General features: G+C 42.9%; 1 protein-coding gene across 6 annotated transcripts in view; it reads left to right on the top strand.

Annotated features, from left to right (window-relative positions):
- Nucleotides 1-12810, top strand: part of st3gal3b (ST3 beta-galactoside alpha-2,3-sialyltransferase 3b) — a 41052-nt gene extending 28242 nt beyond the window's left edge. For 4 of the 6 annotated variants that reach the window (XM_080861405.1, XM_080861404.1, XM_080861403.1 and 1 more), the window contains 3 exons: nt 5041-5187; nt 7037-7183; nt 10001-12809. In XM_080861405.1, coding sequence (XP_080717531.1) covers nt 5041-5187; nt 7037-7183; nt 10001-10090 — 384 coding nt within the window. In that variant the 3' untranslated portion in view covers nt 10091-12809. Of the gene's footprint in view, nt 1-5040; nt 5188-7036; nt 7184-10000 lie in introns of all 6 variants that reach the window. The other 2 variants (XM_080861402.1, XM_080861401.1) reach the window with 1 other exon arrangement.
- Nucleotides 12811-16477: the final 3667 nt, after the last annotated feature.

The following is a 16477-nucleotide window of genomic DNA, read 5'->3' as shown; positions in this document are numbered from 1 at the left end:
TGAGATACAAGCAGATCCTTGTGACACTGCTTGTGATCTTTCAACACATCACCTGTTATTTCCCAGAGACTTTGCTGCACCTGCTGGTTTTAAAGGTTGTAGTGTTGTGAAGCGGTGAAGCATTGGCACGATTTTCATCTTTGCAATCGTGGAAGTTTGAAGATTTGTGCTTCCCATACCGAATAACCTCAGAGAGACCAGGAATCGATCAATCACTGTGACCTCAATGGGAGGAGAGGTTGTGGTATGTGTCAAGAAAACAAAAAACACAAATCGGGGACCGCTTCAGATTCCCTCCTAAAAACAAAGAGGGGGAATATTATAAGTGGACCTTTAGTAACTGTAATCCCCTGCTGCGCACCTCCAAGTTTTACTGCTACCTCCCTCCATTCAGACATTCTTGCACAAATGGCTCCTCTTCAGAGGAGCACTTAAGTGGTAAGACACTACCACTTGTAAACTCAGAGACCTGACATGTACACAGTGCTAATGACCTCCAGGCAGCTGTAATTGTGATTGTTCGCAGTTTGGGGCTGCCGTTTTGTTTTCAAAATTGCTTTAAGTCGGCCCTCCGGAAATTCGGTCCACCTCGTCTGAGCCGTGCAGCTCCACGGCACAAACATCAAACGCAACCACATTCTCGCTCGGTAAGTTTACAGGATTGAAAAACTCCAAAAAGTGTTACGGTTGTCAATCAGGGAAGTAAGGCCATTCGTTGCTATTGAAGCAATACTCTGAGATCAATCTGAAGAGTAGTCACATGTAAGCTAAAACTGAAAACCGCTTCTGGTGACGAGATTGTTTGGTTTCACTGCTTGTGGCAGATGGTTTACGCTGAAGGCATTTAAAGCCACTTGTAGTAATCCTGCAAATGTGAAACCTTTTTCCCTTTATCCCCCATATTTCATTGTTGTTCCGTTTGTCTGCACTTTTTGCTCGGACCCCCAGAAGCTATAGACTGAGCTGGCTGTTTCACTTAACACAGCGGACCACTTTAGTTTTAAGGTGAGTTCAGTTTTGGTTTGGGCTGGAAACCACAATGAAACCAAAGCACGCTAAAAACTCTCAATGCAAGGCTCTAAACCAAAGCTGTTGCTTATTTGAGCCTTTTTATGCAAGGACACAGGATACATACCATTATGTTTATGGACAGTCTAATTTAGGTATCTCACCAGCACATGATCTTAGTTACCTTTTTCGAGATTTTTAGCTCTGTTGTTAACGACCTTTTTCCTTGTACCATTCCTTTTTGCTTCACTTTTTCCATTTGTTTGATCCTTTCCATCTTTAGGCTTACAGTAGGACTTCTCCTCATCCTGTGGCACGCTTTAATCCTCTGATTCAAGATCCCTTTTTTTTTTTTTTTCTTCTTTAATGGTTTATGTAATTGTGATTTTTCCAGCAGCTTTGAAATCACAAAACAAATACACTTAGCCTTTGTAAGGCTTCAGCTCAAGCTGACAAGTTACCTGTACTCTGCCATCTACTTTAATCGTACATGCTTTTGTTTGTGGTTTCCGAGGAATCAATAATAGTCCTTTTCTAATCTCAACAGCCTTACTGCTCTGTTGGTACATCCTCTTCATCCTCAGCACAGAAAAATCAGTATTGCACAGATATTATCACAACATCACTGCATTGATATAGTGCTGGGGATTGTCTCACACAGTGCATACATTTAGAACTGCATTTCCAGCTCTCTGCACTGTGTGGTAAACAATGTTTATAATTAGCTCTCAAGAAATGCCATGAATGTTGGCTGTAGTGGACAAATGTGTGTAATTCAGAGTTTGAGGTTAAGCCAGCCCGAGCTGTATGCTGTGCTTTGATGTAGCTGTATAAGCAAGTATAAGCTTGCTGTTCCTGTTATTTGGAGAATTGTTGAATCTGTGAACTCATCATTTCTGCTCATCTGCGCTCAGTTCAGGCTCGTTATGCTTTGAGATCCACCTTCTGACAAGACGGCAAGGAGTTGTATCATCTTTTCCTCAACACGGTTGACTGGCACTAAGCTGATTTTTAAGTTTTTGTAACTAAGTAATGTTGACCCCCTCTAGGATCTATCTCCTTGCATTGCAAATAATTAACTCACCCAGTTCAGGTTTGTTTTAACAGGTGCTTTATTGGAGCGCACTGCCTTGTGCACACACTTAAATCTAATAATCTAAACCAATTTAACCATAAAGCTGTCACAGGAGAACGGAAACAGTCATTTCCTCTTTGAACACAGCTCAGTGACAGCCCAGCCAGCCAATGCAGTACACGTGTGTTCACCTTTGAGCATGTGTGCGTCCGTCATTAGCAAGTGGTGTGAAAGACTCTTTCCGTAGCTTCCTATCGTGTCTAGGGCAAAGTTACAGCGCTTTGTTTTGAGAAACAAATGCGTGCTCACACAGAGGTTAGCAGTTAGTCCACAGTGGGAGTCACATCCTGTTCCCTTAAGGCTATTTGTAGGAGCTTTAAGTACAGATTGTACGCTACTCATCGCTGGAAGTGCAGCCTTTTCAGTGCTGCTTTAAAGCAGTTTCTTTTATTCTTTATTTACTGGATACCTATCTTATGTCATTTTGATGTTCATTGTTCTTTGCTGTGTGTTTAACCTTCAATGACACATCCAAAACAGGGCTTATTGTTTGAAAGTGAAGTTCTTTCTCATTCTGCTCAGCGGTTTGTCGTCCTTCTCGCATATGTTTCATTTGTAATGTACCAAATGTTTCCAGTGGGTGGCAGGTGTTTACTGCACGCTAGCTAGTTAAGCACCAAGATTATTTTGCTACAAAGCCATATTAATGTAGTACATGCAGGATGTGGTTTGGTAAACTGTATATAATGTTCAAGCCCTAAATGTGCCTCTGTAGAAGCGCAAGTTGGCCATAAAAATAGATCAGTTTTCCACTTCCCCTTAATTCACCTTAAATTATCTCTCAGGTACAAGGAAGTCTGTGGAATTAATAATTTTCTTTTGGTATTTTAACATTTATTTCCTGCTCCTGTGATGTGTTCCTGAGCCTGTGCGTTGACTCTGTACAGAACTGTCTGGTTTTAATGCAGTGCAGCCCGAGGCTGAACATCACAGCCATTCATGACTTGTTTTCAGTCTTGTTCTTGTGCACAGGAATGCCACTGAATTCTCTGAATATTTTTTATGATCACTAAAACATTTGTAGTTTTATGTTTTGTTTTGTTGTTTTTTTTTTTTTTCTAAACCATTTGCTCACCAAGTTTTCACAGCATTTTGAAATCCACCATATCTTTCCTTCTCAAAGTTTGGGATCAAGTAAATCATTGCTGTCTGTTTTTTGTTTACATGTTACAAAGTGTTACAGCGTTTTGGAAAACAGGGTTGTGAGCAGCTTCCCACATTCCTGAACTCATAAACATACCCACCGTTCCCATCCTTCCTAACAATCCCAAATCCTTACATACTAATTGCTCATACATTTCTCAAAACCACCTGTACTTGTCTGATCTTCAAAGAGATCCCCACCCTGTGACATTTGTGTGTGTGTGTGTGTGTGTGTGTGTGTGTGTGTGTGTGTGTGTGTGTGTGTGTGTGTGTGTGTGTGTGTGTGTTGTGTCATTAGCTGCTCTCCTTCCTAGAATAAAGAAAAAAAATGCATCACTCTTTATTCAGCATACACAGACCTGCACACATCCAAACAGCTCGGCTAAATAGATTTCTGGCAAACACAAGCTGTGTTGACAGGAGAGATGAGCTGCTGTTCCTGTCGCGGCTTGCCGAGGGCACAGAGCTGGGCCTGCGTTCAAAAAGAGCCGCCACTGTTGAACCCACAAAGCCATCAGACTTGTTGCTACTGCCTCTGCCAACACACACACACACACACACATTGCTGTATCAAAGGCAGCCAGGCGAGTGTTTGACTGTTTGAACAGGTGATTCACATTGGCTTCATGGATCTGAGGAGACAAGTCAATCACACACTGTTAATTTGTTACTTGTTAATTTAGTGTAACATTTGAATTGAATGCAGTAAAGGAAGCTAGGACTCAGGATTCACTTGCATTATGTATAAACTTCTCCAAGGGGGAGCTTTTTGTCTGTCTCAGTTTATTAATATCAGTCGGCTGTTCTGGAAGGACCAAGTTGGGCAAGTGCCTTTCATTAGAGTTGCATAATTTTATTCAGGTGGTGTTACTAGCATGTCTGACGGGTTGTGCTTGCGACTGATGAAGATTGCCTTGTGTAAAAAGACCCGAGGTCTCTCGGAACACCCTCGGGTCAAGGTGTGATTTTGTGATTTTCTTTCTAATGCAATATTTACCCAGAGATGTTGAGTATGGATAGGTTCCCAGCAGGGTGTCTGACTTCAGACAAAAGTGGGTCTACAAAAGATTTTTTGTCAAAATCAATTATTTCACTAATATTGATATTTCCAGAAGCCTGAGAAAATTGTAGGAAACAAAGTCTCCGCACGGTAATGGAGCAGTTTTGCTCCAGAGTCGGTGCATATTAACACGGCAGCACTATTATCAGCACCTATAATCATTCTCCTTATTTGGTGTTCACTTAGATTATGAAGTATTCTTTCTCAGAAGGAAAATGGCACTAAAGCCTTAAAGGTTCAACTGTGTGTCGCACTATTGTCTTATCTAAATCTTCTAAAACTTTGATGAGGACTTTAGTGCAGCCTCTCGTTACCACTCTAGGGCAACTGCATCTCTCACAAACTGCTAGACTTTCCTTCTGATGGGTCAAAATTGCTGGTGTCCTGCAAACAGCAACCCCCAACCTCCCCTTCATTCATTAAAGGTCCAGAAGTAATTTCCCCAATCAGTGGTAGACGGAGCCTGGCTTCTGGTTTGCTTCTTTGTTTAAGGAGGATAATCTTTTGTTGATGTTTGGTTGGTAAATTTTAGTTGCCTATCACCAATGCCATCAATTGAAACCTTTAGTTGTTGTTTTTTGTTTTTTCCCATTTGTGCCTCTGTGACATGTCTCTAATCTGACAGTGTAAAATAAATTCTTTACCATACACAAACTGACCTTTTTCTGCTGTCCTCCATCTTTTTACTTTTCAGAGGGGCACAGATGGCTTTTGGAAGTCTGTGGCTCAGTCTGTGCCTCGGGAGCCGACAGAGATGAGAATCCTCAACCCCTACTTCATCCAGGAGGCTGCCTTCCAGTTCATTGGCCTGCCATTCAACAATGGCCTAATGGGCAAAGGAGTAAGTAACAGTGGAACTTTACTTTTGTTTTAAACCTTCACTGTAGGTATGTTGTAACTGCGCACCCTTCTTAAAAAAAAAAAAAAAAAACAAACAAACAAAAAAAAAAAAACCTGCACTGTGTCCAGTGGTGTAACCTGATGTGCACCCCCCTTGAAATGTAACTGTGCAGTCCAGACAAGGATAAATGCTGGCAACGGCGTCGGCCAGTTACGTAGGCTACATCAGATATCGACTTTGTATGCATAGATGAGACGTTCATCTGTTTTTGTAAGAGAATGAGAGCTCGATATCCAGAAAGAATGGGGAGGGGATTGGACTGTGTTTCCAAATGAAATGCAGAATAATTACAGTCCCACTCGTCTGCGCCCTGCTTACACAAGAGTCTTTTTCCTTTTTCTTTTTTAAGTAACTAATTGAAGAAAATATACACATGTTATATAATCTGCTGATTCTGGAGCCATTTAGGGGCTTATTTTGCTGTAAGTTATGAGCAGAGTTCATTCTTGGAACAGGAGCTGCGATTAGGGAGCCACGGATCTAAAGCGTTCCGAGCTTTCACTGCATTTTACTTCGGTACATTAAAAACTAGTGAATACTCGCTGTAACCCGGCGCCAGGGTGGATCCCTCTGCCGTGTCATCCCTTTAACCAGAGAATATTTTGTTTAAGAAGTAAAGTGATGAAATTTAAATTGGTGGCTATCAAATCGATTGCAGAGCAGAAAAATTACAAACTAAACATCAGACTGTTTGAAATTAAATACTGGTGTGCAAGTGTATATAGTGTGTGTGTGTATGTGTCTGTGTACACTTGGCAAGTAAAGGGGGGATAGGGGGAATTGGAGGGGACATGAGGAGTGTATCACCCTAACACCACCCTCTGGGGGCCACCAAGAACACCCCTGCATGAACTCAGCTCTGCAACATGTGTTGAACATGTGGGCATCACATTATATATGTGTGTGTTTGTGCGTAAGAGAGCGAGTGCATGATGATCTGTGTGCACGTTTGTGTTTGTGTCTGGGTGTTTGCAGGGCTGTCTGGCTGCAGAGTTGTATGATTTGGCACATTCTTTCCCTAGAAACACTTTACCGTTTCTCCTCTGACCATCACAGTATATGTTTATGTACATGGAAATTAATGAGGAGGACTATTTGTTATACTGGTGTTTATGTTGAGTGTGTGTGGCTGCATGTGTGTAAAATAATCTCTTATTAGAACATGCAGTGGGGGGTTGGCCAGCTGCTGGTTCAGCTCCACCTACCCTGAGGGCTGCAAATCAGGGTAATGATTTAAATAGGGCCTCCCTCCCTCTGCTTTCTTCTGCACCCTGCATTCCCCCCCCCCCCCCCCCCCCCCCCCCCACACACACACACACACACACACACCCTCTGTTGTTCTGCAACATCCTCACACACAATCAAACACACAGAGGCCCTTTTACCTACCCCCCCAAATCCCAGATCTCTGGCACCCCAGGGCGGTTAGGAAGCACAGCTTCAACCCTGTAGCTCAGCGTGTCGTAGCAGGGGTTTACAGGCATCACATCTCAAAGGTAATAGTTAATCACCAAGTGTTCAGAGTCAGTTAGCAGCAGTGAAGTAGAACAAAGACAGAAGTACCGAAGACGGAGGGAGGGAAGCAGATACGAGAGTGGTAGAATACATCTGTGTCAGATGCAATGAGAAAATTATAATAATAGGGTAGATTTTCTTTTGTCATACCTGTTTTTCATTTTAATAGTGTGTGTGTGTGTGTGTGTGTGTGTGTGTGTGTGTGTGTGTGTGTGTGTGTGTGTGTGTGTGTGTGTGTGTGTGTGTGTTGCCCACACCTGTGTTTCTGCCACAGAACATTCCAACTTTGGGGACTGTTGCTATAACAATGGCACTGCACAACTGCGACGAGGTGGCGGTGGCTGGTTTTGGTTACGACATGAACAAGCCCTACGCACCTCTGCACTACTACGAGTCTGTCAAGATGTCCGCCATTAAAGAGGTGAGCGTTCGCACATCAGCACTTATTTCACTACAGGGTAATCCAGCATTGGAGGCACTCTTTAAGATTTCTTTAAATGAAATGCGGAACGACGTGGGCTCATTCCTAATGAGAACAATATATTCTAGCTGCTCCTTACCCTTTGGCCACAGTAGAATAACCAAAGTAACAACTGTAGACTTTGATTAGGAGGGACCACCACTCCTGTGAAGGAGTGCGAGGGGGACGTGAACTGGCCTACAGCCAAAATACATTCACTACAAAGCAGTCACTGTTTGGACTTATGGTAATATTAGTCCAAGAATTCTTTTGGGGTTCAACTTCTCCCATTTTTTTTCTTCTTTAAAGCCAAAATTATAACCGTTATGAGCTTATGGGAAGAAAAAATGCTTGGAGGTGCTCCGGAGTGCTAAACAGCTCTTTGCAGTTAGCTAATGGTTGTTCTACAAATATTTAAGATTACAAGGGACTGTTAAAGCTGCAGAGGTGTCAGGAACATTTTGTCTGATAACTGCGCCATCAGCTCAAAGTCTCTGGATGTTTTGTGAAAGGATTAACTTTCCAAAAAATATCCCTTCACTGATCCAATATCTTCTATAGTTAAGATGTGTAAATGCCATAGTATGCAATACACAGTATTTCAATACTTTTTAAACCATTCAGTGACCCCTCGTGCCCTTCAGATGGATGTAGACTACGCCCATCAGAATCAGGAAATGCTACATTGTAAGATGAAAGCAATCACTAAACAGCTTGTTGTGGAGTGATGCTTCAAAGAGGAAAAGCATGCCAGCCACATGGCCACAAGAGAGTAACGGCCACCTCGATACTGAGGTTTAAGAGCTCAGGCAATTCTCTTAATTTGTCACCTGTCTGTAACTTTACGTCCCATTTGACTTGGAAAATTAAGTCAGAGCTGCTTTCATGAAAGATTAAGAGCACAGATTAGTGGAAACCAGAGAAAATGTCTGGGGGGGGAAAAAGGGAAACAAACCCGTACGTATATTAAACCATAAACAAAATGAAAGATTGGTGAAACTTCCTGATAAATTAAAACATAAATTCATGAAAGATGAAAAATGAAAATCGTCGAACTAAATTTTTAGATTGAAGTGGGAACGGTCTTTCATCAGTCACTTAAACGATCGTTTTCTAAACGTCCTCATGACGGAGCTCTCTCTGCTCCATCACGTCTGGATCTCTGTGTTTACACTGAAACCGAGCTGAATCAGAGATGTCACCCCTGCGCTGACATGTGTAAACCATGAGCTCAGTATGATGATAACCTTTGTCTAAACTCCCAGTAAACCTTTGGCATTTATTGTCATCATCTTCATCAGCATTGTCATCATCAGCCATACATGGCTAATTAATGTTAATGTTTTTAGCCTTTCATTTTTTTTATCTCTGTTGTTTGGAAAGCTTAACCAGCGCCTGAGGTTTTGATTTTTCTGGAACTTTAGAACTTAGGCCTGTTCTTTAACTGTCTGGGTGGAGGATTAAAATCCACAATACATGTCTATCTATGCATCCTCATTTTTGTCATCTCAAAGCTGTGCTTGGAAATGATCTAATTTAAACTGATCGGATCAATAGTTGATGAAATGACTGTGAAAACCCACAGAGAATGATGACCTGAGGCTGTGGAGCCATTGGCATCTTTCTGCTCATCTTCCAGTTTTGATTTTATGGTCGCAACTTTAACATTTTTGTCATGTGGAGTTTCACTAAAGAAAGAAGTCGAAGAGGAATAAAGTCTTACAGTTATTATTTGGAAGTTACCCAAAGACATGATTGCAACCAATGCATATGTTGCCCTGTCTGTCCCGTGTCATGTGTGCAAAGTGGATACGGACAGACTTTTAGTGAAGCTGGGAAGGCATTGGGGTTTTTTTCTACCCTGCTCCTCCTCGTCTTTTAGCTGCTTCCTATAGGGGTCACCACAGCGGATCGTCATTAAAGCTAATGAAACACCATAAAACCAGCCAGAGTGGAAGCTAAAAGCAAATAGAGCAAACTGTCTCGAGTGCTTACATGCTGGATTCCATATTAGATGACGACCCCACAAGGTGCACTTTTCAGTTTCGCTACCTCTGAGTAGTTTACATGAAAAACGCCAACTTGTGTGCAAATATTCACAAATTACTGGCAACCAAATCTGCTAGCGACCAAAGCAGCTGGAAGGAGCTTTTCATGGTGGACCTTTTTAATGCTAGCGATTGCACGTAACCTTAAGTAAATATTTGCCAACTGGTCGCGGAATACACGCTTTTCTCTCCCAACCAGTGGTTGCCAGCAGGTTGTTATTGTTGTTATTGTATTTTAAATGTCATTGTAATTTTGCTGTTGACTTCTGCGAAAACTGCAGGTTATTGTTCTTTCAGGCTGTGGCGTTTCCCATCATGTAATTGTAGGAGGCTTGACCCAGACAGACACACAGCCAGACCTTATAAGAGAGTCTTGAAGCTCTCCACTTTTTTTCATTCTCTCTCATAGGTCTCTTCCTCCACCCTGTGCCTCCTTTCTCTATATATTCCCTCTCCTTTTATCCCTAACTATCCCACTGGACTGAATTCTTATAGCACAGCAGGACAGAAGACTGACCACCATGGCTTAACACATGCTCCATTGTTGTACACTTGAACACCCACATGTATAGACACTGGGGATATAGTAACCCTAAACTTAACATACAGTTTTGTCTGGCACTGTTGGAAAATGTGCTGTTTAATATGCCTCCTCCCACCACTTATCCTCGTGTTTCATCTGTGATGTTGTATCTTTCTGAACATGTCCTTTCCTTTGATTATCCTGCAGTCATGGACACACAACATATCCAAGGAAAAGGAGTTCCTTCGTAAGCTGGTGAAGGCAAACGTCATCAAAGATCTGACCAATGGTATCTAAGTTTACACCCGCCCACAGTCTCCCTCCGCCATTCCCAAAAGACTACTAGCAGGAAGCTGGGAAATGGATTGACTTTTTGAAGAAGGAAAAAAAAAACCCTCGAGTCCGGGTGGCCTGCACACTGCCGGGGTTTTTATATCAAAGGATATTTAAAAAAGAATAAAATACAGGAGGGATTCTGTGGAGAGACGCGCACACACGTGCCTTCTGAACCAAAGACTCTTGCTGATTGAAGCGGGGGGAAACGAGCATGGGGGGAGCACTGGATCTGCATAGTTTTGCGTCTTATCAAAAGACATTCGCAGGAACGCTCCGCCGGCCCCACACTGCAGTGTTTACCACTTCAAAGCCCCGAGTATTACATGAATGAACAGTAAGAGCAGAGGTGACACTTTATGACCCACAGAAGTCAGAGTTTAGCTTGATGTTCCAGTCAGTCTGGTGAAGAGACAGAAGACAAAGGGATGGAGAAGGACTATTAGAATGTGTGGGGATGGTTGAATATTAGCAGTGCCAAATGTACCTCGTAGAGAGAAGAGGCCACCCCCCTCTCCTTCTGCTGCCTGAATGTATTCTTGTTCCTCATTGTAAATATCAAAAATAATTTTTACTGTGCTTTTTAAAGCGCTGCAGCAGCTGCCCTGATCCTCGTCTGTCACTACTTCATTCATTCATTTTTTTCCCCCCATTCTGTCCTGACTTAAAAACTAACACGTGCTCCACCAGATGATCCCTGACACCCCCCACCTGTCACAAAGACTGGTGTTGCTTTGACACACTAATATAAGCTTGCGGCTCCTCATGCTGTTTGCATCAGGTAAGAAGCCACCAAAAAGCTAAATATTAATGAAGACTGAAGCTCTTTGAGGTATTTAAAATTGAAGTTTATGTGAGGTATTTCAAAACTCTACATCTTCTTTTTTTCAATAAAGATGCTATCTTTTGTAGTTTTTAAAGTTGACCACCTGTAAGCGAGAAAGTAAGACACTGCAGTCTCCTCTTACTTAATCCTATCTTTGTTCATGAGACATAAAGTGATCCAGGGTGTTTTATGGCATCCCTTTTCCATTCTCCTGTTGCTGCAGAGGTTTTGTTCTTCACTAAATGGTGAACTCTTAGATTGTGGAATATATATTATTGTTTTTTGTTTATTTATTTTGTTCCAAAGTCCCAGTGTTTTGGTCACAGGCAGGCCTGCTTTCTGTTCTAAACAAAAGTTTGCATTTGTGCTTTAAACTTCAGCACCATGTGCTTCCCCAGAGACTGCAGCATCATCTAGGCTTGTGGCAGAAGTAACCGTGCGACTGAATCTGCTTTAAACTGGATGGGTGTTAAATGTCTGCACCTCTTCATTTTCTTTGTTTTATGCAGCGTTTGTTAACACAACACATGTGACCTTCTGTGACAGCGGGCGTTAAGAAAGAAAGGAAAAAAAAAAGTTCCACAGGTGATAAATGCCACCTTCAGTTTGAAATTAATGTGCTGCTGAGGCCTTTGCACTTCTCACATGGAGATCCTGTTGCAGGCTTCTCTGTATTTTAACATTGAACATATTCGTGATCTCTCACACACACACACACGCGCGCGCAATCTCCTTCAAACAGTGAGGGAGAGCGAGAAGATGCATATGTTCATCATATTATATGAATGCGATAATCAGCTTTATATAGTGATGGTGCATTTTAAAAACTGCTTTACCAAAGCAGGGTTTATTTTACTTTTTTTGTGAATAGGGTTTTCTCCAGTTTTCTGTCTTTTTAACTCTTCTATTGGAAGTGTAGATTGTATACACATACACACACGCGCGTGATGCATTGCTATTTTTGTTTCCTTCATGCTCATTAGTTTCCACACGCTGCCAGGGTCGTGCATCGTCACGCCATGCACAGTTCCTTTCGGAATGGTTCTCCTGGGTTTGAAAATGGATACTTTTTTCTTTTTTGGAAAACTGGGCCCCGTTTGGGCCTTTGTCTGAGAGCAAAAGGTACAGGGAACATCTGAGCATTGCACTATCATGAGGCACTGTCAGTGCCTTACACCTCATCACCTGGAAGCTGTAGCGAGGAGTGTGACTGCTGTGAAAGAGAACAAAGGCAGCTGATTCCGGTATGTAGGCGCAGCTCCAGCTCCGGGTCAGGACAGGTCTCATTCCTGGGGTTTGGGACCGGTCCACTTCATGTATGTACTGTATGTACATTGTATACAATCCAAGGTCAAGTTGAAGCCCTATACTGTTTTGTGTTTTGTGTTTTAGGGGGAAATGATGTATATATTGTACTTTAATAAACAAGATGGCTACTTACATTAAATCATTTGAAAACTATGATTTAAAAAAAAAAAATCAAATATTTGCTGTTTGAACCCTAAAACACAGAAAACTACTAGTATAGTCTTCAAAGCTACGAGTCTAAGCAGATCCTTAATTGGAAAGGAGCCCATTTCTGTCTTACTTTTTAGGTTTTTAATTTTAATTTTTAAACGAATGCTGGATAAGTTCACATGTGTTACGTCCAAATTGCCTTTTTTCTTTTCTTCTAATCTGTTCAAAATAAAGCAGAATGTATTTGCTTTTGTTGTTCGTGGTATTTATAAATCTTTAATTTTGAAGCATTAACAGGAGGTCAAAGTGATTGAACGTGTTAATTCTTTTTTTTACACACGCGCGCGCGCGCGCGCACACACACACAGTTACAAAAGGCTTTCTGTTACCTAATAAAAAGGTTTGTAATGGAACTTTGTGCGTGTGGTATTTTCATTTTATTGTAAATGACCTTATTGGAGACATGCATGAGTGTCCAAACTGATTGTTTGTGCAGGAAATTAATTTGATGTGGTTGGTCCACCTTCTGCTTTTAATCTAGCTTTTATCACAAAGTGCCAGCTCTGGGCTCAAATATGTCTGCGGCGTGGCCCTCGGTGTCTTAGTCTGGCATGCTGATAGTGGAGCAGTCCTCATGAAATGTGCAGCAGGTTGGAACACCGTCTGCCTCCTCCCGTTTCAGGGGATACAGAGTGCAGGAAACTCAGTGGAGATGAAGGAGGGATGGGATGGAGCAGTGCGGAGAAGGGGATTTCCTCCGCTGATCTGTGCTCTGTATCTCCAACCTGCAGAGCCAGGGGAAATCATTTTTCAATCCTCCAGCGACCAGGCTTCCTCTCTAATTCACTCCTTTTTCTCTTGTGTGTTTATCTCGCTCCCTCTGTTACTCGTTTCCCATGTTGTGCTCTGCTGCACTGTTCACTTCTCCCTCTTCACCTGCTCGTTGCTAACAGGGATCAAATTTCACTGGAAGTCACGAGGGACTCATTTGAGACACACAATGAATACACGGTACTATTCAGCTGCCGCACACAAACTTTCACTTCCCTACAAACGTGATCATAAACCACAGCTGTGAGGTGAAGGAAGACAAGACGCCGAGGGCCCTTAAAGCGCCTCCACAGCGTCCCATCCCATCCTGCTGTTAATGGGGTGCCAGAAACTTGCCCCCCCTTACACACACACACACACACACACACACACACACACACACACAAGTCACGTCTCACTGGTCACCGCAACCGCAGAACTCGAGCTACCCTGACTCGACAAATTTCCAGACGTCCACAAGGGTGGGGTCGAGTGCTCTCTCCCTCCCTGCAGCAAGGGGAATATTTGCCACCTGGGATCTCCCCGAGGCAGCTGGCCGGCCCGGCTGGCTGGAGGCGGCTGCTTTCGCTGGTCCGGTAGACAGGGTATGAGCAGGCCTGCACCTCTTCAGCCGACGGACTTTTTATTCTGAGCGACAGGTTCCCCCTGGCCCCACCTCCTCTCTGAAGGCTTGGAACAGAGAGGCCACGACCTCTGAGCCTGAAATTCAAACTCCTCGTAAAAAGAAAGTTGGAGAGGGTGAAAACACCCATTCAGACACCCGTTTCTCTCTTCCCCTGCTCTGTTTAGCTAATGCCGGGTCAGCTGAGATGAACATTCCCACACAGTGTCGTTTACCTTTGTCTGTGGATCGGACACACCTACAGGGCCTGTCATGCTCCTGTAATGCAGATGGATGTGTCTTCCTTTCCCGTCGGCATCTGAACTTGTCCTCTGCTGTGGCTCATTCTAGATCAGCTGAAAGTTGATACGTATTGGATTATGGATGGAAAGATGTATATGTATATATTTTAATGGATATTTTATTCTCAGAGGAAAATAAATATATATTATTAGTAGTATTTCCTGGCCCGATTCTTGATTATCCAAAGCAATAAACAAAACCTTGTGTGCATAGACGTTTGACTATTGATTGATTTGATAGCAGCCCCAATCAAGCCACATGCCGACGCTTTGCTTTATGATTTGTTTGTATGAACAATGATACAACAAATCTGGTGGACGCCTGCAGGAATGCAGCTTTGAAATGCTGGGATGAGGCGGTAATTACTGGAGATTTATCAGCGCCGTGTGTACACTTGTTGAGCTAATGTGGAAACGGGGTGCTGTGCAATCTGCTGTTTTGCTGCTCTCCCAGCTTCATTGTGCTCTCTCTCTCTCTCACAGGTGTGGCCTGGGGGCTTTAAAGTCAGAGTATTGGAAGAGAGGAGTTCCCACTTGAAAAGTGAAAACAAATTTAAATGTGGGAAGAAGCCCAAGAAAAGAGAGTCACCTTTTGGATAAAGAAAGGACAAATGGGCGACAGGGGCAGTGACCTGTGCCTCCAGAAGAGACCAGAGAAACGTTGGAGAGAATACAAAAATATACTCCGAGTCTCCTTCACATGACAGCACTCTTCTCTCTCCCCTCTGTCTCCCAAAAAGTGATTTCCAATGCTTCTCTGTGTTTTCTATGTGTAATACCTTTGCTTATATTGCTAAGTAGACTGCAGTCAACAGGAATTAAGAAGGGATTATATATAAAATAAAGAAATGACCTGTTTTGCAAGTATCTCTATAACCTACATTACAATCAATCCAGTCCAATACCTCGATAGAACTGTTAGTTGCAATTTCTGCTTCCCTCTCGGCCAGATCTCTCTTAAAAAAAGACATTTTAATGTCAATGACACTTATTTTACCTGCATAAATAAAGGGTATATGAAATTGATGTCGCCAAATATTTATTCCAGCTGTTACCTTGTAATCGGAATGATCTTTCTTGCTCAAAATGGCTTGAAATTATAGGTCAACAAGCCATTTGCGGTAGTTCAAATACATGCAATCACTTTTTGCAGTAATCCAGTGCCTGCGTGTGTGTTTGTGTTTGTATGGCCTGGAAATGTGTGTGTTTTGCTTGCATGGGGTTTAACTGTAGGTGTACAAACAGTGTCATGCTGTAATTCCCTTTAACAATACTGAACAAGTTCATCGCCATAGCTCACAATGATGGATGATGTGGACACACTCGTTAGACACACTTGGATTTGTCGTGCCCTCTGCTCAAACTGCCACCTGCTTGCGGCCTCATTTGAAGTGGTGCCTGGCTCTACCAAGGAGGGAAACTTACATAATTTGGCAGATAGAGATGATATGTGTGAAAACTGCTTCAGGCATATTGAAGGAATCAAACAAAGTTCAGTTTTGACATCTCTAAACGCTTGTTTTGACATCTTTGATTCATCAGTAAGTCCCAAATATTCCAGAATTTTATGATCCTGGCGGGTCTACCTTTTCTCCTGTTGTTGCTGAGCTCATCTTTCTTATCTGATGGTACATTCCTGCATGTCAGGCACCTCAGCTGTGCGCTTTGTTGCCTTGTTGGTTGCTACTATTAATAGTACTTTGGCATAGACCAGGGAACCTCCCTGCATTTGTCTCTGCCTCAGCAGAGTGGGCCTGCAGAGGACAGCTATTTACCCAGTCTTTGTGCTCAGCGGGCCTCAGTGTTTGCCCTGCAGGGAGTGCCTCTGCTTGAGGGCCTTTTCGTGTGAATGTGGGTGGGTGGGTGGAGTGGGGTAACAGAGAAGAATGGGATAAACCCTATAGGATGGAGAAGGAGTGGGAAAGGTGCTTGATTTGGATTGCAGTGATCAGGGGTCTGGGGACTGTCACATGCCCATCCTTCAAATAACAAGCCCAGGCCAGGGTAGGACATTTAACATCTGAGGGCATGAGTGAGTGTGTGTACATAATGACGTCCCGTGGGTGCATGTGTGCATGGAAAGATGACAGAAGACTACAGAGGCACAAAGGGTCAGGGAAAGGACCCAACAAGGGATGCAGAAATAGTGCAGGGCCAAAGTCTTTCGGGCCGACCGTCATTTGGGGTCCCAAATGGATCACAACTCACCTATGCATGTCTCAGTGTGCGCATTCACGTGGGATATACTGAAATTCTCGACATTTATCAGTCCCGGTGTGTAAACAATGAAGGCCAAGAATCTTCCACTGGAACAGTTTTCTAGAAACGCTCCG

This window comes from Rhamphochromis sp. 'chilingali' (assembly GCF_963969265.1).
Source record: "Rhamphochromis sp. 'chilingali' genome assembly, chromosome: 16".
Lineage (NCBI taxonomy): Eukaryota > Metazoa > Chordata > Actinopteri > Cichliformes > Cichlidae > Rhamphochromis > Rhamphochromis sp. 'chilingali'.
This window is presented reverse-complemented; position numbering and strand designations above follow the sequence as displayed.